The sequence below is a fragment of the Lygodium microphyllum genome, chromosome 3, assembly GCF_053477565.2.
Source record: "Lygodium microphyllum isolate KBCC chromosome 3, Lygodium_microphyllum_v1.1.10, whole genome shotgun sequence".
Taxonomy (NCBI): domain Eukaryota; kingdom Viridiplantae; phylum Streptophyta; class Polypodiopsida; order Schizaeales; family Lygodiaceae; genus Lygodium; species Lygodium microphyllum.
In genome coordinates this window covers 11,806,412-11,831,248 of record NC_141137.1, presented here as the reverse complement: position 1 = coordinate 11,831,248, position 24,837 = coordinate 11,806,412, and the positions used below count along the sequence as shown (strand labels likewise).

General features: G+C 40.8%; 1 protein-coding gene across 1 annotated transcript in view; it reads right to left on the bottom strand.

Moving 5' to 3' along the window:
• The window catches only part of LOC148038052 (ubiquitin receptor RAD23c-like), a 47,691-nt gene extending 23,183 nt beyond the window's left edge, over positions 1 to 24,508 (bottom strand). The window contains exons 1-8 of the mRNA XM_087668377.1: positions 24,206 to 24,508; positions 23,496 to 23,657; positions 23,112 to 23,165; positions 22,782 to 23,002; positions 22,637 to 22,675; positions 22,366 to 22,540; positions 21,267 to 21,449; positions 21,112 to 21,174 (exon numbers count right to left, since the gene is read on the bottom strand). Of these exons, the coding sequence (XP_087524503.1) occupies positions 21,112 to 21,174; positions 21,267 to 21,449; positions 22,366 to 22,540; positions 22,637 to 22,675; positions 22,782 to 23,002; positions 23,112 to 23,165; positions 23,496 to 23,657; positions 24,206 to 24,271 (963 nt within the window). The 5' untranslated portion in view covers positions 24,272 to 24,508. The remainder of the gene's footprint in view (positions 1 to 21,111; positions 21,175 to 21,266; positions 21,450 to 22,365; positions 22,541 to 22,636; positions 22,676 to 22,781; positions 23,003 to 23,111; positions 23,166 to 23,495; positions 23,658 to 24,205) is intronic.
• Between the last annotated feature and the right edge of the window lie 329 nt (positions 24,509 to 24,837).

The following is a 24,837-nucleotide window of genomic DNA, read 5'->3' as shown; positions in this document are numbered from 1 at the left end:
ATCACATTTCTTGGCAATAAGATATGGTACCCAGATGGTACTTGTAGCGTTGTGTTCATACACGTTCAATTCAAAAGAAGAATGATTTTCTGAAGTGTCTTATCTCTCACAAGCATGTCTATGTATGTTAAAGAAATTTCCTCCAACCCCATACACAGCAATCATTATGTGAACCTCACATTTTGAAAGGCTTACAACCAAACTGATCTTTTAGGCCAATCATTTGGTCCTTACTAGAATTCAAAATCTAGAACACTTGATTGGTTCTCTCTTGTCTACTCTTCAATCAAGCGCTATGAAACTTCATTGCAGTTTGTTTCTAGCATGTAAACTTAAGATTATAAATTTGCAGCTAATACAGCTTGTCAATGATTTGGATAAAACCTTTGTGAGTATAATTCAAAAGTCCCCCATAAAAAATACGTGCCATTGTTACCAAAATGACAAATGAGCTTTAATGATCCAATTGTACTTCACATAACTTCTTAATTAAACTGAACTCTAATTTGAGCACCCTAGCTCTTGGCATGGTAACCATTGCATAGGCAGTGCAGGATTTCACACTATGCATGCAATCGACAAGTATACACACTACGTGGTGCAAGGGCAAGGCAAAAGGAACTCAAGGAATGTGCAGTTTCCAAAGGAACCTAGAAAATGTGCAATTCTTCAAAGTTTTAATGAAATTAAAAGTTTCATCCACAATAAGCAACTCACTTAAGTTGTAAAGCAAGCCCAGCACTTCCAATCAGCAGCTCACTTATAATTTATCAATCGAGGACTAATTAACCCTTGATCAAATTCAAATTTTGCTTAAGGAGCAACTAGTTGCTCACTTAGAAAGTTCATCTTGGCTATTTGGGCTATGTTTCTCTCTCATATTTGTGCTGCTTGGAGATGGACATTCTTCTCTTCTTTGTTGTAGAAATTGCAAGTTTCAGCCATGGGGCATGGACTGACAGCATGTACTAAGTTAGGACAGCAACTAACCTTCTCCTCTAGGCATGGCGAAGCCATTGCGCAGCTCTAAAAATCCATTTCCAAAGTGTGCTACTGTGTTTTACTTGATTCTCATCAAAACAGGATATTACAACAATATTGGCTGAGATCCTCTATTCTTCTTTGAAACACTTTTTAGACCTATTGGGAAGATTGTGATATTCTTGCAATTCTATAGCAAGTAATCCCCTTGAAAATGAGAGGAACAATGTGATTGCATGGAATCTATGTAGAGAAAGTTTATTTGGAAGGTTGTTCCTGAATTGAGCTTAAAGTTAGTTGTGTTTTCTGGGGTTTGGACAAGCTAAAGCCTAAAAGATAGACAATTGGAGAATCCAAAGTTGGTTTTAAGTCCAATAATGAAGGTGACAAAGTCCTTGGACACTTGGAAAGTCTCTAGGCTGATGACAGCCTAGCTAGGATCAACACTGAGAGCTATGCAAACTGAGTGCAGAAAGAAGAGTAGAAAGAGTGAGCAGAAGGAGTGAGAGCACGACATAATCAATATTTGGTACAATGATGGGGGTGTACCACTTTAGGTTTAGATAATATATTTGGTACCACTTTAGGTTTAGATAATCAATATTTGGTACAATGATGGGGGTGTACCACTTTAGGCTGTGTTCACACCCGAACACAGTAAAAGGCACAATGAGCCTTTATTCCCAACAACTGATTAGAGTCTATCAACAAGGGTGATAGGCTCCTTAGGCATTCATATATACTTATTGCGTCTGCTAAAAAAACAACCTATGTAATTAAATTCGTCATCATAGTTCTTTTGTGCATGTGTTTATATCATTGGACATTTCAGTTTATAATTATTCATTGATTGCTGTAATTAAGTGCTTAATCAAGTATTACCACCCTATCCAAGAAGGAAGGCTAGTTCCACGTTCCATTGTCAGGATGCCATTTGATCCTTTGATTTGGTGGGCCCAAGGCACTTGATTGCAAGCCAAAGCTTTGTGCTAGTGCTGATTTTTATGCTCAGCTGAGAAATTACAGCAAGATGTCTTCATACAATGAGATGGAATCAAGCAATGATGATGCCTCTTGATATGGGCATTCACATGGGAAAGAAGGAAATGCAATGTCTGATCTTGGACAAGACTCACATGGTGGATAGTAAGCTGAAAATTGGTAAAGAATCCTCAATCTGTTCACTTTTTGAATGCTTCGAAGAAGGATAGCAAAGGCAAGAAGAAGAAATTATATTCTACACCTTCGGGACAGTAAGGTGCACCGAAGGGCACAAAGTGGCATGTTTCATAATGCGATTGCACCCCCGAACGCTTATGGGACTCAAGGAATGAGTGATGGTCATGCAAATGCTTCATCAAGCTTGGTCATGATGTAAATATAGCAAATGCATTCTTTTTGCAACAACCAATGTATGACAACTCGACACCCAAAGGGGCAACAAAAGACAATGATGAAGGTGGAAAAACAATGAAGTTTGAGTCCTTCAGTGGTGCACAAGATAGGCTGAAAACTTTGACTTTCATTCAATAGTTTGATGCAACCTATTCAAGGGGAAACTTCACGAAATCCTCTAAGATTTGGAAGGCAACCACTTTCTTGAAGGGCAATGCATTACAATGGTGGTCCACACTCTTGATGCAAAGTAGAGCATCATCAACATGAATACAATTCAAGCAAATGTTTGCACCGAATTGCTTGACAAGCATGTTTGAGGCGGACATCGTGACCTCTTGGAATAAGCTTGATGCAAAGAAATGCAAGAATTTAGAGCGTATAATAAGAAGTTTTGGGATGCATACATTACTTTTGTACGGTACCCCTTCATGAGCAAGTGGAAAAATATGTATGTGAGCTACCCAAAGGAATCACGGATTTTACATTAAGTCCATTGTGTCTAGCACATCTCAACTTATAGAGACTGCACCTACAGCCAATGCTGTGCTACATAGGAAGGATTCGGGCTTCCAAGAGAGTGAGGAGAAGCCGAATAAAAAGTTGTCAAAGGTCGAGAAAAGGAGAAGATTTGAAAATCAGTCTAAAAAGAGGCCAAAACAACAAAGAAAGGGTTGGAGATCATTGGCACAACAGAGGCAATTGATGGCTACAAATAAATGTTTCATTTGTGAACAAGAGGGTCACATTGAAAAGGGCTAGCCCCATAGGTAGCAAGCTCAAAAACCAAAAAATCAAGGAGATCCCAAGGAAAAGAAAGCCCAAAATGCAAATGGGATTAGTGCCCGATGTTGTTAGCGATCAGCCTAGTAATGCTACTAAGTTGTGCAAAGCATGGGACAAAATTAGTGATCAGAATGCATTGATATTCTTTGATAATAGTGCACAAGCTAACTTCATCTCTATTGACATGGTACCCCATCTAAGCACTAGCAAGGATGAGATGGGACCCATGGGAAAAGTTGGTATGGCATGCAAGGGCCATGCACTATCACACCACTCATTGGGAAGCTTTGGTTGCACATTCAAGACCACAAAGAGTTCTTCATTGCTCCACATGAGGATTGTGATGTATTGCTTAATATACCATAGTGTCACTCTATGCATGCAGTGATTGATTCACAGGCAAAAGAGATCACTATTCAACATAAGGGAAAAACACACATACATAATGTAAAGTTGAAAGGAAATTTTATCCTTGTTGTATCTACAGCTGTCATTTCTAAAGTAATGAAAAATCATCTTTCAATGTACTTTAGTGTTTACTAAGGATAAGAATAATTGTGAGAATGTTGAAAATATGTCTAAGTTACAGAACGATGGCATGTCATTTCTAAAAATGTATGCTCGTTGCTTCTCTCAATCACTTCTAGTGCACCTACCGCTTAAAAGACCTGAAGATCATCGCATAGATTTTACCCTCAAAAGTAGCCTACCTAATAATCCACCCTACAAAGTCCGTGCAACCCAACAACAAGAGATTATAAGTCATGTGAATAAGCTATTAGAAAAAGGTTGATTCATCCTAGCTCATCTTCTTTTGTTCTCTAGTGCTTGTGGTGCAAACAAAGGATAGTTCATAGCATATATACATTGACTATCATCCTTTGAATAAAATCATGATAAAAAAATCAATTTTTGATCCCTCGGATCGATGATGGTATGGATAGATTGTACAGAGCAACCATATAGATTTGAAAAGTGGGTATTATCAAATATGCATTAGACCGATGGATGTGTCTAAGCCAACTTTCAAGTCATCTTTTGGGTTACATGAGTCCTTTGTCATCCTTTTTCAACTTACAAATGCTCCTACCACTTTTAATCGAATGATGGATCGCATCTTCAGACCACATAGAGGATTTGTAAGTACTTTCTTTGATGACATGATTGTCTATTCAAAGAATGAGGCATAGCATAAAAAGCACTTGAACATTGTGTTCAACGAACTACATAAGCATAAGCTGGTCATTAATGATAAGAAAAGTAAATTCTTTTTGCATAAGATCCACTTTTTGAGACATATTGTATCAGTTGATGCTATTCATATGGAACTTGCAAAGGTCGAGGCAATACGATCGTGGCCACCTTTGAAGAATGTACATGAGGGCTACAGCTTCTTGGATTTGTGTTCTTACTATAGAAACTATCCATGCAAAAATCTTGAAATTGCACCTCCATTGCATGCCTTGTAAAAGAAAAATGTGCCATGTAGATGGATAGCAATGGAAATTTCAACATTTGAAAATATAAAGGAAAAGATGACTTCAGATCCTTTGCTTGTGTTGCTTGATCTAAGAAAATTGTTTATGGTTCAATGTGATGCATGTAAAAGCAGCATTGAGGCTGTTTTCATGTAGGATGACCGAGTTGTCACTTATGAGAGTCTTCTTCTCCATGGTATAGAGAGAAATTTACACGTCTATGAAAAAGAACTCTTGGCTGTAATTCATGCACTATCTAGTGGAAACATTATCTATCAAGGGCTGATTTTACAATGCAAACATATCATCAGACATTAAAGTACATTTTGGCACATACAAAGTTATTAGAGAAGCGTATAAGATTGACAAATTTTCTCTCTATTTCATTTTTCAATTGTACATATTGATGGTAAAAAGAATGTTGCAGTTGATACAATTTCACGTAAGCCACAAATTTCAGCAATCAACAAGGTTTATCACACTCAATTGGATGTCATGAAAAAACGGTATACTATTGATTCGACCTTTGCTAATATTTATGATTGGCTTTACAACTCCCAGAGGCATGAGCACTTTGTGCTAAGAGATGGATTTCTAGTGATGCATGGACAACTATGTGTCACAAAGCAATTGAGGCCTAGAGTGATCACTGAAAGTCATGCTTCTCCGTAAACACGACATACACATATTGATGCCATAATCAAAGCAATGGAGCATTTCTTTTATTGATTAACTTTGAAGTATTATGTAGAGCAATTTGTCAGGACATGCATCATATGTCAAAAGGTTAAGCATAACAGGCAAAAGATGCCGGTTTGTTGCAGCCCTTACCTAATCTACACAAGCCTTGGCAAACCATTGCAATGGATTTTATTTTTTAATTTCTAGGATACCTACAAGGAATGATGAGCTGTGAACTGCCATCTGCAAGTTTGGCAAACAAGCCCATTTCATTCCGTTTCACTCTTGAAATGTTGCGCTTCACTCCGAATGTTTCACCTTTGATCAAGTCCCAAGCAAAAAGCCAAGTAAAATGGTTGAACAATATATATGATATAGTTTTCTTTATAAATAATAAGATGCAACTTACACATTTATACCATGCAAACCCTTTTATGTCTATAATCAATATATGCAATGTTTAAAAATTCTTAATAAAGCACGAATTAACAATTGTCTTTCATTTAAAAATCTTGTTTCAATCAACTATTTCACTCTAGGCAATTTGCGTTTCAGTGAACGTTTCAACCATTTCACTGCTGGTAAAATGTGTTTCACGGTTACCATGGGCATGATTGTTTTTGCAGCACATCTTTTTTAAGTATCATGGGTGTGCTAGAGTGGATTTGATTGAGATCCTCCGATGACCACATTGTTTTGAAAAGGATGGTTTGAGAATATGGATACCATGCTGAAATTCTTATAATCCTTCTATCCGTAGATAGATGGTTAGTTTGAATAGACAAATTCCATAGTATTGAATCTTTTGAGGTGCTATGTATCATACCATAAGTCACAATGGGAGCAGTATTTGCCATTGGTTGAGTTTACTAATAACAACACACTGCATAGTTTCATTGGCAGAGCTCCATTTGAGATACTTAAGGGTGGCAAGAAGGTACCACCTATTTTGCAGACTAAGGATAAGATCTTTGAGGCTGATCACTATGTGGAAAATTTGGATGCAGCCTATGCAAAGATAAAGTATGCATTTCAAAGATTACAAAAAAAGTAAAAGAAGCTAGCTCACCGCCAAAGACATGCTTTGTAGTTTGCAAAAGGCAATTCTGTATTGTTGCTTTTTTATTGTATCCGAAGTTAAGTATGAGAAACTATGAGCCCTTCCAAGTACTGGAGAAGATCAGTGATGTGGCATATCAGCTGAAATTACCTCCACATCGACAAATACACAATGCCTTTCATGACAGTTTGCTGAGGCATATTAGTTGTTTCATCCCTGGTTTATGTTGAATATATATTTTACTATGGTTGTGAAGTCAAAACTATTGAGAAACATGAGTTATGGATGCATCCAATGGGTTTCTAGTAACAATTCTAGAATGTTTTTGAGTGTTATTTGATGTTTATGCCAGCTAGAAATTTTCAACAAGTTTAGGGGCATATGGCATGGTTAGACAACAATGGCCAATGTTGTGACTATGATGCCTCCTGGAAATTCCAATGCAATATACTTTTGCTTTGGCACAATGCACTACAATCAAAGACGATTGCAAGGATTTCAAGGGGGGGTTTGTCACGGTAGGGACGTGAAATTTTTGAGATGCTTTAATCTTGCTAGTAACATTTGATTAGTTTAATAATCAAATGCGCAAGACAACACAGCACATGTGATGCACATAGCAACTATTTCATGCTATAACAAGCCAAGGACCCCAAGAATGCAGTGAGTGTCAAAGACAAAAGTTATGACAAGTATGCCAACTAGGCTTTGATTGTCAATCGGTATCAGATTTGACCCTAGGACAATTATTTGACCATTAAGTGTTAGAGTGGCACTAGGTACTAGCATTAATCTATTAATTAATGCTAATATAAGGGTCAACAGAGATTAGGGACCACTCCAAGTTACAAATGGCCTAGCCAATTTATTTGTGGATAAGCACATTTAATTTTGGGTAGAGTCAAAATGATTAAAAATAATTTTCAAACTTAAAAAATTTTAAAAATTAATTGAAAACGTTTTTGGGGCCAGTGGAGATTATTTCAGTTCATTGAGTTTGGGGGAGAGGGAGGGAGGGAGAGAGAGGGAGAGCTGCTAATCAATTTTTTGCCATGATTCCAACATTGGAGGCAAAAAATAGTAGCAAGGAGACCAAAGAGAGCAAGCAACAACATTTGTGAGCCTTCTAGTTGCTAGCGACAGCATTTAGAGGCAGGCACAACAATTTGGGCCTCTCGAAGCAACAAGCGACCTCAAGGCTGATCTAGACAGGGTAGCAACTAATTCTAGGCCTTCTCTGCAAAGAATTTTGAGAATTTCTCTCTATAGCTTGCCCACACCTTTTATTAGCCGAACTCAGCATTTCTCAGCTATTCTTAGAAGATCTCAACTAAATTTGGTGGACAACAAGAGAATTTCTGTTGTAAACCTTAATTTACAGCAATAATTAGGGTTTAGTAACCACACCAGGACTCATAGTCAAGGGCATCGTACACTTAAATCAACACTGGAAATTCAGGGAATTCTCAAGGATTTTAGATGCTGGCGTATCCATTCTCAATTCGGGGCAGCAATTTATTCTCAAGGGGCTTTTGGATCAGCCAAGGAGATTATGGAATCTTAGCTTCTACTCAATTCGTTAGCAATTAAAGTTGAAGAAAAACCGAAAGGGGCGCTAGTTTTGGGCCAACAGGGTGTCTACTGTCCAAGATTGTGAAGTTAAAGTGTGCATTTCACTTTATGCTTATTCATTGATTGTTGTAATTAAGTGCTTAATCAGGTATTACCACCCTATCTGAGAAGACAAGCTGGTTTCAGGCTCCAGAGTGACACAACCATATAGGAGCTAGAGAGCATTGATCGGAATGAAACCTAGACCTTGGTGGATTATTAAGGCCACAAGAAGATCATAGAGAACATGGATATTTTGTACTAAGCTCAAACCTAATGGAGCTTTGGATAAAAATAAGGTTCGCCTTATTTATTGTACAAGGGTTCTGCCAAAAGCATGGAATAGATTGAGGAAAGGTTTAAGCCTATAGAGTGGTTGACGTATTTCAGTCTACATTTTGCATTAGCCTCTCATTATAGATTGCCGATCTATCAAATGGACATTAAAAGTACCTTTCTAAATGGTTTTTTGGATGAGCAAGTCTACGTGGAGCACCCACCAAGTTTTACTCTTCTAAGCCATGAGGATAGTATCTTACGATTGCAAAAAGCTCTTTATGGACTGAAACAAGCACCGTGATTATGGTCCCATGGGATAGATGATTTTCTCCAAATCTTACTAAATCTTGTATACATGTTCAAGTTTATTAAGTGTACTTATACTTATGGTTTACATATCATGGAAGGACTAACCTTGGATAGACAAATTTTCATTAGGCCAAAGACCTAGCGACACAACGGTCCCATGGCAACTAGATCTTTTCTTGTGGGCTCAACTCTGGTCATTTGGCCAAGTCAAAACAAGATATTATTGCTACATCTTCAAGCGAGGCTAAATATCAAGCTCTCTATGATCGTACCACTGGGATCATCTACCTAAGCAGCTTACAAGCAAAGTTACCAAGTCGAATATCACTTTAGTCAAGAGCAGGTGGAGCTAGGCACCATACACGTAGCATTTGTGCCTTCATCCGATAACTTTACTCATACTTGGGGAAGCCAGTCAAGTACCTAACCCTCTAGTACCTTCTTCCATGGATCAGCATTGGTACTCTCTCCCCTTTGAAATCAACATGACGAGGAGAGAGGGTCCCTATAGCTTGCACTTCCATGGTCGCTACTTCTCTTATTACTTAAAAGATTTTGGTACACATTACTACGTTTTCACATATACTTGTATCATTAGCCATATGTACTTTACTACTCATACTTACAAAAGGATACTTGGGCAAGTGAACAATTCCCCCATGATGTGCTATCCAAGTGGCAACACTACACTTTGCATAGCATTCTATTTAAGCACAAGTCCCAAGGTAACCATGAACCATATCTCACTAGCCTTGTAACATGAAATACTTAAAATTCCTAGATTGTTTAACTGAAACATGAAACTTCCCCAAGTTAAACACCTAACTGAAACACCATTTTTAAATGGACAAAAGTTGATTTTTCTTGCTTCTTGGAGATTTTTTACACTCATTTATATAGGATGCCATCCTTATTGACCTTTTGTTATTTATACCATTGCCTTATGTTGAATTTTTTTAAACCATCATTTTTTATGACATATTATTAGCTTCAACTAGAAACTTTGAGATAAATCAAAGACAAAAGCCTAATCCCGAAACCCGCCCTAGCAAATACATTGTCAATTCAAGGGTGAAACATTCCATAGATACCTTGAGCATGACACCTTCCATTACCCCTTTGCATACCTCATACATGGCACTATATTTATGTAACTTTGAATGGGGGGAAATATGTGCAAAGAGTGCAAACTCCTTGCACTATGTTTGCATAATTTCCTTTTCTCTCTTCACAAAGTGGTCGACTTTGGATCCACCATATTCGCGGCACTTCATCGTGGCAATGTATAATGGTAATATATAGCATACATATTATCACTCTCTCTACCATACCTCACTACCCTTGCCTCGCCTTACATAATTGCTATTGATGGAGGATGCTAATTTTTCCCTCTTACTATCATAAAAAGCCATTAGAAAAATGAAATGGAAAGAAACAAGAAAGACTCTTTCAACTGTGCTATTTGCAAGACGATATCCATTCCCTCTTTAGTCTTAGTAGGTTCTTGGGTAGCTAATGTGCACTAATTGACTAATGCTTTATCTGCTTTGGGATGGGGCCTTTCAAGCAATGAAAAGAGAAAGGAGACACACTTACTCACCTTTGGGAAGAATCCTTTTTGGGCCTCAAAAGGGGTGTTGAGCCACTAGTTCTAGGGTTTGCACATAATCCTAATTATCATGCATTAACCTCTAATCTAGTCTACTAAAGGCAACGCCAAACAGCCTTCAACACTCTCACCTTCCATCGCTGCCCACACACCTTCCTGGAGGACATCTCAGTTCGTGGAGCTTTCCTTGACTGTTGCCTTTGTTGTATACACAATCTCTCAACCAGCCTACTAGGCAATTTGATTTGGAGAGCTCCTACAGCATTGCCTTCATCAAACACCTCGCCCAACTCTCCACAAGTCCACACCCTCATGACCTGACTCTGACCTCTTGCCAGCTGTGTTTTATGATCTAATAAGTAACCGGCCACCCAGCTGATCTGCAACATCTACAATGGGTCAGCCCCTTTGTTTGCTGTCCACACAGGTCGTTGACCATCTATACAGAATCCAGCAGCTGTCAACACGATCTTCAGCCCTTACGTTTGCTGTCCAATGGACCTGACCAGCTGCCAAAATCTGCATTTTTGCTGCCAGGCAGGCTGCCCTGCTGGTCGCCCAATCATATGGCCTGTTCCAAACTGCTGAGGCCATTCTTCATCAGCCAGATCTGCATTCTACAGCATTCTAGGCTGCCTACACAGCTGGTGCCTTTGCTCAAATATCATAAGACATATTCAAACTATTGCAACTGTGTTTCAGGATATGGACAAAGTACGACACACTCTCGGAGCTAACATCAGCGTTTCGATTCTCCAGCTTCTCTTCCAGCTCACCTCATACCCAATCCTCAAGACAAAGGTTTGAGGCCCCATGTTTCATATTCAACATATAGTTTGATTCCTTCATTCATTCATCATGCACTGCTTCCATGTATCCACTTCAGTTAGGGTTTCGCATTGACAACAGGCTGGAGTCCTCATTCTGGTCATTTTTTCAATGGGCACCCACACAGTGATGCACCACCCTAGACAATTGAGGCCTGTAACAGCCGCCTCTTCATTCATTCCACACCTCTTTAGTCATTCTTCACATCTCTTCTTTCGTCAATCCGACACTCTTCCCTCTCCACTGTTGAGCTAAAATATGCATTACTTGCTGATTAGCCTCTTAAACAGCCTCAAAACACACTAAAAATGCTCTTTTAGAGTAAAACCCTAAAACACGGAGCAGTTCAACAAAATTAACTGAAAACCCTAATTTTTGGGTCGCCCTTCCACATCTATAAATAGACAGGCTGCCCCCTTCAGCCATTATCCTTGTTTGCAGGTTACACCAGCCCACACACCCTCTGCTGCTGTTGGCGCCCAGTTTCCAGCCTACAGCCCGCCTCCATCTGCTATCCAACCATCATCGACTGCAGCCACATTATCTTCAGCCTGTCCATTGCTGTAGGCGACAGCTCTCAGCTGCTGGTGACTGCTCCAGACTATCCCAAACTGCTGTTCGGCCTGCTGTCCATCATCTCCAGGGTCAGCCAGCTTGCATTTTCAGCATTGCAGGCCCTGACACTCTCAGACACTGTTTCAGCCTGCTGTTTACAGCACACTCTACACAGTTTCCAGCCTTTGATCGGTGGTACACTGCTGCGTTTACCAATTTCCAGCCTCCAAACTGCTGCGTTTTGGTGACCAGCCTGCTGCTATTCACTATTCAGCACTCCTACACTCCAACTGGTGGTCACAGACTTGGGATCCGCCTTCGGTGGACGTCACACTCCGACATTGCTTTGCCCTTGAGCACATTGTACACTCTTACATTCATTTACAGCATTCATTCACTTCAGAGTTGTGTTCTCTCTCTCCCTTCTTCTATTTGTGATTGGGTTTTTGTGTTTGAGTTTTGAGTTTTGCGTTTAGGGTTTGAGTTTTTGAGATTTGCATTTAGGGTTTGAGTTTTGCCCTCTGTGTATGTGTCTGTCTCTTTGTGTTTCTGTCATGGTCGTACACTCTGTGTGTCCTCAGTGCAAACCCTAGCAGTTTCCTTCACATCCACACCACTACTGCCCATACCCCTATCGAAGGACATCGCCATTCGTGGCCTTCTTCCACCATCTCCATCCTGGTGTCATCTCTTCCACATCTACCGACACGTTCTTGTTTGCCTTTTGCATCCCAAGAGAATCTCCACTAGCAAGTGTCATCTCTTCCACATTGACGCTCCCCCATCCATGGCGTAATTCCCTTCATCCTCAAGTATTTGCGTTTGCAGCCTAGGGACACTACTCATCTGGTGTCTTCATCCATTCCTTGGCGTCAGCATCTAGGCTGCTCTCCTTGCATTTGACAACACCTACACATCCAGGCATTTGCATTTTCCAGCCTAGCTCATCTCCTAGCATCCGAGGACTACGCTTTGGTCCGTTGACAACTCGTGATCATCTTCTTCATCCCTGATAGCATCAAAGGACTGCACTTCACTCCCTCAACAATTGTTCTTCAGCTTCAAGTGATTACTCCAATAGCCCACTACCCAAAGAACTACATTTCGCTCCCTTCACTATGCAAATTCCTCACCAGTGCTATCGCATGAGTCAAACAGGACAACACAGTCATCTTCTAAGCTTCAACTCCATTGTATCAACTTTTCTTCTCATAGCATGATTTAGTGCATCGTTGTCGTCTTCTCGTGTTTCTAAGTTTTTGTTCTCTCTCAATGTTTGCCATACACACGCTGTGTTTCTCCCCGCAAACCCTACTATCTCTCTGCATCATCACATATCTTGGCATGGTATCAAAGAGCTAAAGATCCTTTTCATCAAAGAAGGCAAAGACAGGTTGCAAGTTCGGCATCATCTTCTGATTTCCCCCTTCATTTCTGTTGCATCACCGGGAGACAGAGATACCCTTCCAGGTAGATGGACAAACCACTAGGTGCTCCTCTTTAGGTATCACCAAACCTCCCACTGATGCTTGCCAACATGGGCCTTTGCTCCCTACACCACCAAAGTATATGCGCCTACCCCTAGGCACTTGGTGTGTCATCTCTCCCTTCTGGGCCAAAGAGTTCATTCTGCATTGGCTTTGAGATTTTTATACTCAAGGCAACAAGATGCATCCAATACGCACTAAGTCCTATAGAGCAAAAGGAGGATTGTCAAATGCCATGGCCTTCTCGTGACCACCGCAATTCACTACAGAGGTTGCTTCTACTTCTTCTAGTGTTCTAGAAATGCCACCTCGACAACCCACAATTTTGCAATCTGCTCCATCGAGAGACAATGATTGTTGGATACTATCCGCTCGACGTTCCGCTCCTTCAAGAGACAGTGTGGTTGTTCAACACCTTCCATTACTTTGGCTCCGCAATCCGCTCCATTGAGAGACACCGACTGTTGCCCACCCTTAGCTTCACATAAGTTTCACCTTTCCCAACCTCGACTACTCAAGTTTGAGAGGCCACCTTTGGGAGTTTTTCGATATCTTCAACATCCCAAGTACCTTCCTGGGTACGACCAACGGCACTTCGTCATCAGCTGATTCGAAGTCCGTGATCCATGAGTTTTTAGATTCCCTATCTCTCGCAAAGGGAGATGTACCCTCTTTGCTCTTTGAGAGGGCTACGACTCCAACTTCTTGTTCAACTTCAAAGGGGGCCTCAACATCTCCACCCCAAATAGAGGCACCTACTCATCATGAAGTTCGCCCTTCCCCCCCCCCCCCCCCCCCAAAAAAAAATTTCCATTTGGGAATGGCTGTCTTCGCATAGTCATTTCCCCTATTGATACCCAAGATCTTCAGATACCATCTAGCTTAGGGCCTTGGATGTTCAGCCACGACTTGATAACGAGGCCTTCAATTTGCTTCTAGCATGGAGTTACGAAGCTAGTGGCTTCTCTCCTGAGGTAGAGTCAAGTTCTACAGTTTATCCAATCAACTATTCCTTACTACAAATTACCTTTCCAGTAATATTTTGGATCTCCAAGATCCTCTACATCTTCTTCATATTTCTCTTTGCTCCTCTTTCTTCATCCCTTTTTAGACCTGAAAGGAGGTGTTGAGAAAGCACTTCTTTCGAGTATCCACTTCAATTGGGGTTTCACACTAACAGCCCCAAAAGGGTTGTGTCCTCATTCTGGTCATTTTTTTAGTGGATGTCCACACAATGGTGTACCACCCTAGACAATTGAGGCCTATAAATAGGCCACCTCCATTCATTCCACACCTCTTCAGTCATTCTCCACCTCTCTCCTTTCGTCACCGTGACACCCTTCTATCTCCACACCACTGCTACTCGTACCCTTTTCGGAAGACATCCCAATTTGTGGCCTTCTTTCACCATCTCCGTCCATCTTGGCGTTCTCTCTCCCACATCTACCGACAGGTTCTTGTTTGCTCTTGCATCCCGAGAGTATCTCCACCAACAAGTGTCATATCTTCCATATCTGGTGTCACCCTAGAATATGCGTTTGGTAGCTTAGACGACTTTTTCTAGCTTGTGTCATCATTTCTTGCCTGGCGTCAACTTCCTTATCTTGGCAACACCTCCCTCATCCTTTGCATCATCCTCTTCAGTCCCAAGTATTTGCATTTGCAACTTGGGGACACTCTACTCATTTGGCGTTTTCATTCATTCCCTAGTGTCAGCATCTAGACTACTCTCCTTGCATTTGACACACAGTTGCACTCGTACGTCATACGGTACTATCTGTATCTTACAATTTGTATTGTATAGTACGGTACATATCTACATAGTTTCATACAAAAAAACAAGCCTTCCTCGATCATCGTGCCTGTCGCGTCTCCCCGCGTTCTACACATCCTACTTGCACAAACCTTCTTGCGAGGCACTTTTGGGGGGGTGGAAAGCCTTGGATACTTCATCCCACCCCCTTTTCTAGCTATGCACTCCTCCCCCAATCCCCCCTTGGATTCCATCTAGCTAGCAACCTTATTTGACTATTGATCCCTCTTTGAGGGTTTGACCCTTCTCATCTACAAAAGATGCTCCCACACCAATTCAGCAAGCATTTGCAATTCTCATATACCCCTCTTGGATCTTGAATTGATTTGAGATTCATAAAGCTCTAGCCTCTCTCTCTCTCCTCTATCCCACACCCCATCAAGGCTCAAGGCTCTCCCATCCCCTCTCTCTCTCACTCTTGCTCTTTCAACTTTACCCCCAACGCTCTCCCTCTCTTCCAAGTTTCAACTTTCAAGTTTCAAGCGTCGAGACTCTCGCATCTCTCTCTCTCTCTCTCTCTCTCTCTCTCTCTCTCTCTCTCTCTCTCTCTCTCTCTCTCTCTCTCTTTGGCCTCCATCCATCGTTGACACCGTGACTCCTGAGAAGCAACCTTGAATTTGTATGCGACCCATGTGGAGAGAGACACAAAAAAGTCCAACTCCCACCATTGGACATGCAAGTATTGCGAGAAGTGCTATACAAGTGGTGCAACTTGACTTCTCCAACATCTTTCCAAGACGGAGGGCAAATTGCTCCATGCAAGAAAATCCCTCAAAACATCATAGATGAGATTCTCGCCAAGATGAAAGGGGGATCCGCAAGAGGAGAAAGTGGTGTATCAACACCAACTCCTATGCCTACTGATGAAGAAGTATCGAATGTGGGTGTATCTTCAACCAATGCGAGAGAGACTTCTACCAATGGTGGTGGGGGCACCACATCCGCATCCGCCTCCGGCAAAAGACAAAGTCGAGGCTCATGTGGCAACGAAGAGACAATCCTCTCTCCAACTCCCGATCATGTGTGTGGATCAATTGCCTTTCTTAGATAAAGGAAACAACTTAAGAACATTGAAATTGCACACACAATAATCGAGTGCAAAATCTTGCATTCAATGTCTTAAACCACGAGCTATGGAAGAAGATGGTAAAAGCCATTGCCAATGTGGGTCCATGTGAAGGATGGACCGGTGTCACACACAGCGACATGAAGACGAAAAAGATTGATGAAGAGAAGGAGAGGATTGATAGAGCCCTTGATTCTATACACGCCACATGGATAAAATATGGTTGCTCAATTCTCACCAACGGATGGAGTAATCATAAGAAACGAGGCATTATCAACACACTTGCGTTTCATGTCCACTTAGCACTTACTTTTAACAGGTAGTAGATACAGGCAAGAGGGGGAGGAAAATGATAGACCCATTCATCTATCTCCACATTCAAAAAGCTATCATTGAGATATACATTGCCTTTATTTTTGTTTCACTTTCATTCATTATAACTTATATATAGCTATCTATCTCCCTATTCTCTCTAATATCTATATCCATTCTCTCTTTCCCCCCAACCCCCGTCTCTCTTCATTCTTGAATCTTGAAAGGCTTAACTCTCTCTCTCTCTCTCTCTCTCTCTCTCTCTCTCTCTCTCTCTCTCTCTCTCTCTCTCTCTCTCTCTCTCTCTCTCTCTCTAACCTCCAAGTATTGTCACTTGTAATTTATGGTTAGAGGTGGGCCCCTTGATTGTGGTGCAAGTTGTTACCGATAATGCATCGAATTGTCTGCACATGAGCTGTTTCCTTAAGGTCAAGTTTCCCACAATTGTGTGGACTCCATGTGCAAGTGATTGTTTGCACTTGCTCATGGAGGACACTAGGAAGCTTAAGTGGGTGCATAGAGTTGTCCACAAGGCTACATTAGTTGTCACCTTCTTCACGGTAAAGGTAAAGGTGCTTGCCATGTATCATGAGCATAGCACGCTCAAGTTAAAGAAGCCTTCTTCAACTCGGTTGCTTACATGTGGTTGTTGCTCGAGCGTCTTTACATATGAGGTGTGGTCTGCCTTGCGCCAAACAATGGTATCCACTCTATGGAATGAGTGGAATGAGCATCAAACAAAGGAGACTAACACCATGCAACCCTTGTGTCTTAATGAGCAGTTTTGGCAGAGAGTCTATGCCGTTGTCATTGTCGTGACTCCCTTTTATAGGGTCTCACGTATAAGTGATTCTGAGGGATCCACCCTGGGCCTTCTTATTCACTTCTTTAGAGCGGCATTGGTGGAGGCATGTGCTTGCACGATGATCACAAAAGCACAAGCAGCAAATGGTTTAGAGATAGTAGAGAGGAGATGGACATGGATGCATAAGCCCATCCATGGTTTTGCCGCATTGGTATATCCGGCCTACAAGTTGCTGACGGTCATGAATAATAGAGCTCCATTCCAACCAACTTGCTTATTTGACTCGTGTGGTCCATGTGGATAACCACAATGTAGTGCTGGAGGAGCTAGAATGCTATGCAGATGAGAGAGGGCGCTTGTTGGAGGAGAGAGTCACTTGTGAAGCCTTTATTTTAGTAGCGAAACTTTGGATATACCTTGGAGACCATTCAGCCCTTAGCCAAGAGAGTCCTTACTTAGGATTGCTCTTCGGGTGCATGTAAGAGAAACTCGAGCGTCTATTCTTTCATTCATACGAAGATTCGCAATCGACTTAGCACATGACACTTAAAGCAGCTAGTCTATTGCCGTACTAACTTACGCATGATGAGAGCCATGATGAGCATAGACAATCCAAAGCAGGTAAACACTTAACCATAAAATTTAAAATTTATTGTTTTAAACTTTAAAGTTTATACTTTACAATTTAGACTTTAGCATTTACAATCTTGTGTACATTGTATAGGTAAATGTTGATACATTCAAGTTGACAAGCAACACTCTTCCAAGTATACATCAAGAGGTGGATGAGGAGATGATTTTTGCATGGCTCTATATAGAGCTTATAGCAGTAGATACTCGTGACACTCGCAATCAGCAAGCTTGTGGGCGAGTTCGAGTAGGTGATAGCGAGAACATGGTCATTCGGCGCCCTTTAATATCAAGGAGGGGTGGTTCAAGTGGCTTTCAAACATATATAAGGCACAGCACATGCCGTACCTCATGGTGGCATCCTTCCCTTACCTACACAATCGACACCTAGGGAGCCATCATTTGATGATGATGGTAATCTTATCAATGAGGATGAGTATGAGACTGTCTCATCATCCGATGCCGAGGAGTCATCTTCAAACTCTCTTGATGAGCACTCAAATGGTTCTCACGATAATAATGATAGTGATGCCTCATCATAGATTCATAGGTCTCTCTCTTTTTTGTATCTACTATCATTGTATCCATATGCTACTATGATACATCATCCATGGAACATGTATATACTAGACTCTAGTTATATCGCATGTTGTACACAACCCATGCAACCACGATGACCACCCTCGTATATTCATCTTATTTTGTAATGAAATGGCTATTTTCACTTTAAGCATGTGTTCTATCATTTGATGATTTATGGGTTTTTTTTTAACATGTTAATTTTTTTCCGTACTAATATCGTAATATACCTTATAAAAATCATAACGTACCATTTAGTATTGTATTTTATGATACTATATCGTATCGTGCCTAACAACTATGATTTGACAGCTCCACATCCAAGCATTTGCATTTTGTAACCTAGCTCATCTCCTAGCCCCTAAGGACTATACTTTGCTTCCTTGACAATTTGTGATCATCTTCTTCATCCACGACAGCATCAGAGGACTATGGCATCTAAAGGACTGCAGTTCTTGCTCCCTTTACACTTGTACTTTTCCTTCCAGTGATTACTTCAATTGCCCACTGCCCAGAGGACTATGTTTCGCTCCCTTCGCTGTGAAAATTCCCTACAAGTGCTATCGCTTGATTCAAATAGGACAATGCAATTATCTTCTAAACTTCAATTCCACTAAATCAGCTTTTCTTCTCATAGCATGATTCAATGCATCATCACCGTGTTCTTGCATTTCTAAGTTTCTCTTCTCTCTCAGCGTTTGCCGTATAAACTTTGTGTTTCTCCCTACAAACCCTATTATCTCTCTAGTGTCTTAGTCATTTTTTAGCATCTATATCGTTGCATATCTTGACATAATCTAGCCACACATCAACAAGCCTAGGTATATGTGCAAGTGACTACATAAGCCAACACAAGCTTGGTCACTCTCCGTTTTACAAGACACACGATGTCCAATTGCTTTACCTCTCACCTTACTCTAAGATTGTGCTAGAAGTGGTCACCTTTAATGCCCAAGGCCCAATATATTACTAGCCTCTTTTATTATTTATTTCATTGTTGCCCAACCTACTTTTAATAGATAATCTCATTCACCTTGAAAAGAAGGTGTATTTAATGATCTAAACAAGAAACTAAAAAATGGAACCAAGCATGGAAATGTGTATTCTTGATTATTATACCAAATTCCTCCTACATACTCTCTATCTTTTGCATGTACAACTTGTTTGTGTTGTTATTTGGTTGCTTATTGCCCTTCTAAGAAATTGAGCCTCCCTTTTGATGATTGTGACTTTAGTATTTGCACACGAAAGATGAACATGAGAGAGTGGGTCATTTTAATGGTAAACTTTGTCCTTTAGCCTTTGGCTTCTCTTACTTGAGTTGCCGAGCTTCTCCAACTTTTTCTTTGTTTTTCTTTTCATGCCTTTTATATCAAAATGCTAATAAGCAACTATGAAGCCGAGAATGCTTTGTATGACCACGCCTAGATGATGATATCAAAAGGGAAGCACAACTCAATGATCTTGAAACTGCGGAGCTTGCACGTATGACCAACAAACTCGCTTTATAAAACTAGAGATGAGGTTTAAAAATGGGATGTTTAACCTCCAAAACTCGAAAAACCTAAACATGTTGATATTATTCAAAATCTATTTTGATGCAACATTCAAAATTAGATTTCTTTTCTTGGGCATTATGTTCCACCCAACGCCAAGCTACTAAGTACATGAGTCCCTCATCATAGTAAGGACACCAATCTTGGATTATTGAACTAGCTTATTAATTGAGCTGAGTTTGACTCAATTAAACCTAAACAAGGGTTGTATTCAATTCTAGGACAATCAAAGTTAAATCTACGCTTCCATTTAAATTTAGAAGGCTTGAGCCCAAAGTGTTACTTATGCCCAAATATGGACACTCTTCTAGCTTAAATATGCTTAAGCTTTGCATCAATTTGTGCCATTAACATGTAACTCCAAGTGAATCACACATTCATTGATTTTCCATCAAAGATTAATCAATCTCTTGACACATGAGTTGATAATTCCTTCTACAAAAAGATGGCCCCAAGTAAGCAACCACAAGTCTCTAATTCTGATTTCGAGTGCTTTCTCAAAGCTATTCAATACGTTAGTAAATTTCCAAGTATGACCATCTCGCAAGCTATAAATTATACCTTACAACTCCCAAGTACCTCATTGCTAGTCACTAAGAGACACACTTAAGCTTTTGCCTGACTACAATTACCTCAATCCTCTCATCACACAAAATGGAAACCCCACTCATTGTAGTTGTTATCTTGCCTTCTTGCAACCATTGTAATGATCAGTAGGCCTGATGACATAAAGCAAAACGGCAGTGTACTCCTCCACTCTTGGGCACATGGGCATGGACAAATCTCCGCACTCTAACTAGCACTTGAAAAGAATTCCAGTGTTTGAACTTCAAAATGTTTCCCTATCCAGCTTATCAAAGGCTACCAAATTAACCAACTTACTCCATTGAGCTCTAGTAAGACTCTGCATCACCTTTAAAGCAAACCCAAGCTTCTCCATATAATCTGGATAGCCCTTGCATCTACACCCATGACTCAACTAAACCCTATTCACATTGTAACTGCCCTTGGATTTTATATATATGCTTATAAATATAGACTCCATATACTATCATTCAGTAATGGTACTAAAACCAACCATGCAGCTATGGAAGCATAGCAATCAAAAAGCATACAAGGCAAGAAAAAGACCAAAATAAAAAGGTGGTCCACAAATCCTCATGCCACAAAACAGCTTTTGTTCATTAAAGAAATGTGTTATGTGAATCTAGTATATTTATTTTCCTTTGTCTGGATTAAAATCCAAAGATGACAGCAATCATACAGCATTATAATGTGACTATGCATGTACCTGTGGATTGTTTCTTAAAAAATCTAGAGCGCCTGCATTGCCCCCACCAAGTCCAGGCATCCCCTGGATCATACATCAGGTGACATCATTGGCTCTTGTAGAATGTCATGATGCGAAGCTCCTGACAGTTCCATTCCCATAGATGCAGTACTAACCTGAGGAAAAAGATCCAATGGTGCAACGTTCGGCCCTCCACTTGGTACAGGCCGAGCAAGAGCAGCAGGAGGTGGTGCAGTGGTTGGCGCAGGTGCTCCAGTTGCAGCTGCTGTAGAACCAGGAGCAGTGGCCGCAGGAGGTTGTAGCACAGGAGCAGCCACCTCCGCTGAATCTGGAATGCCCTGGATATCCCATCCCCAAAACAGCCAAAATCAAAACATAAAGAACAAGGTGATACTAATCACAAAGGCCTGCCTCAAGTCAGGATACATATTGAAAGAAAAACACACCATCAATACAAAGGAGGAGACCATTGGTAAACGAAAAGTATTTGGTTAGTAGAGACTATTAAACATTTGCTTTGCATTTTCATATCCAGTCCCACTAAATCGTACTAATGCAAACCTCGAAATCTTGAAGTGCACAAGTAAATAATCCCCAGTAAATTTTCCAAAAGAAGAAATGAATTCCACTCAAATAATGAACTCATTGATAAGAAACTAGGCAAAGGTTAAAGAGAAAAACAATGGACGAAAACGCTAATCATTCATGTCCAATGTAGCCAAGAGTTTCAGAAACTGGAGGTTTCATTTGGCTTTTATACATAGGAAACAGTTTCTTTCAAGTTTACAAACAGCAAGAAACAAGTTTCGCACAAAACAGAAAAAATAGATAGAAGTTTACATGCAATATGAGTTGTGAACATGTCAATAAATTTAGAAATAGAAAATAACCACCAGACTATAAAAAAGATAAGCCTCTTCCTAATTCTTAAACAGTTCAGGCTTCGACTCTTTTGCATCTGAAAATTTTGGTTTCTTAATTTCTTTCAAAGTTGAAGTTGTGTTTGAAATGTGTATCATAAGTATGCAATGCATATATGAGTAACATTTGGTATATTTTTCAAATTTTATGAGACAGGTTTCTATGCAGTACTGTTCACGTCTTCCTTCTTGAAATAGGAAGTCCTAATTAAGAATGGTTCAAAAATTATGCCAATGGCTTTGCAAATACGTATTTCAACAGCCATTTAAATGCTAAAATTTTATACTTGTTCAAAATACAGATTCCCCTGTCACTGTAGAAGGAAAAGAGTACATTGTACAAATACTCCACGGCTCGCTCTGGGTTGTTGAAGGCAGCTCGTAAAGCTCGCAGAACAGTATCACGGTCCCAACTACCACCACCCATATCCATGATCCAATCTACAGTTTCCTGAAGATTTGTACCAGCAACTAGCATAGAGGCAGCTTGACCATATGCATCTGCTGGCCTGAAATAAATATGCCACAAAACCTCATTTCAACCACATGTACTGGGGGAAAAAAACAACTGATAATTATTGTAGCAAGCAGAAGTCACCACTTACTGGGCCAAAGCTGCAGTAGCTGTATTTGCAGTTGCTGATCTGCATAAAATAATGCAACATGTTATGAGCTTTGCAAATGACTTAAGAAAAGTTGACAGACACCATTAGTTTGTTAGCTACAACACGATCATATTCAAAGTCTCACACGATGGGAGTAGCAGTAGTGTCAGAAGTAGGAGGTGGAGCAGGACCAGGAGTGGGACCAGGTGCAGGGACAGGAGCAGGGGCAGGGGCAGGGGCAGGGGAAGGGGCAGGGGCAGGGGCAGGGGCAGCAGGGGCAGCAGGAGCAGCAGCAGCAGTTGCTGCTGGTGAAGCTGGTGTGGCAGGGCTAGGGGCTGGGGCAGGTGGTAATGTTGTAGAAGGAACCTGCCAAAAGAAACAGTCTAAAGCATTGATGCAAGTACTAGCAGTCCTGCAAATACCTTCCTTACAAGGAAGGTCTTGAATGGACTTTTAAAAATCTGAATGAAATCACCTGTTGTGAACCACTTGCTGAGCCAGATGGAGATGGTGCAGGGCCTGCCTTTGTCTGCAAGAATCAGCAATAGACTTTAAACTAAAATAAATGGCAAAAAACAGTAAAAATCAAATAGTAGGTCTGCAAGAACCACTGAATCTTAGCTCTAAGACTTCCGACGATACTAAAATCCCAAAGGAAGTACCAACCCAACTTTATTGTCCTTCAAGTGCAAGCTAGGTCATATACTCACAGTGATCCTGGAAGCTATTGGCTCTTCTAAGCCCTATTCAGATTCATATTCAACCTTACTCAAACTGAAGCAAATATTCAATTTAACTCAAACTGCCTTTATGAAAGAGAAACCTCTCCTAAAGAATGATAATAATTCGAACAACATACCTTTGTCAGCATTACAACCAGAAAGCTGTTCTCTACAACACCGTTCTCCTCCATTGTACTTTCGTCTTTCAGTACTTTGCCTTTGTAAATGAGCAACTGCTGAGACGAAGGGAAAGCCTCTTTGCCCTGTGTATTTTCAATGTGCCTCTTGACTGCCATTACCTGCATTTATAAAAGCACAATGAGACAACTGCGGATCGGTAGAGCAATATACGTGCCACAAGCTGCATCTCACGAAAGCAAAAGGCAATCTCAAAATTGTGGGTGAAACGTCAGTGTCAATGGCACATTGTAACGCGAGGCTTGTCATCTGTACTCCCTCAAATCATAAGTCCTGCACAATTCTTCCAGCCAAGCACCACTAAAGCACTCCTTGCACGAAAACCCTCATTCTAAAGCCTGAATTATTTGATCAACCCCTCTTTTGACATTTACAATGCCCGATTCTTCACTAAAATCTCCCTTTAACGTCTGTATCACAGCGGAGCAGTTCCAGAGGAAAACAAGCTATCGTGCAAGTTAGGGGCAATCCTTGTAACAACTTCCTGACTAGTGAGCATCAAATCCCTGTGGCGTTCGCTGGAAAATGGATCCAACGAGCCTCTGAAGCACCAACTGATCGACAAACCCTAACCCTAGAGAACATCGCCGATTTCATAGACGTATCACGGGAAGATGCGTGAAGTAGAAACGAAGAGAAGAGGACTTACTGTGTCAGACTCGTTGACATCCACGTCGAAGTGGTTGCCCTTGAGCGTCTTGATGGAAATTTTCATGCTGCTCTATCTTCACCGCTACTCGCCCGCGACGAGGAAGAAGAAGAACGAGGAGGAGGAGGAGGAAAGAGGAAGGTGAACAGAGGGACAGAAGCCTATGCGACGACACAGAGAGGAGAGAGAGGCTAGTTTAGAGCTAGCACGACAACAAGGAAGCTTGTTGTCTAAAATAAACTTTGCCCCCGTTCACATCGTTATGTCGATTCCAGATCTCTCCTTTACGTGCAACACCGGTTTCATTCTTGACGCTAAAATCCCCGCTCAAGGCAGCAGTCCTGCTTGCTTGGCCTCTCTTTTTGTTTTCATAGAAAAGTTATAGAATCTCGAGTGTGTGCATTTCTTAAGTGTCAAGACCATAGCGAAATGGAAAACAGTCCAATGGGCGTTGGGCATAACTAAAGTCGCTTTCAAATGTCATAAACCTATCCACTATTTACAAGTTATGGTACTAAATCGAACTTGCATCAATCGACCAGCAATTTGCAATGACAACGCTCGTCCTTTTCAATTGCTACATATGATGTATCTATGAAGAGGAGGAGAAGAAGAACAAATGGAAGTTTTTC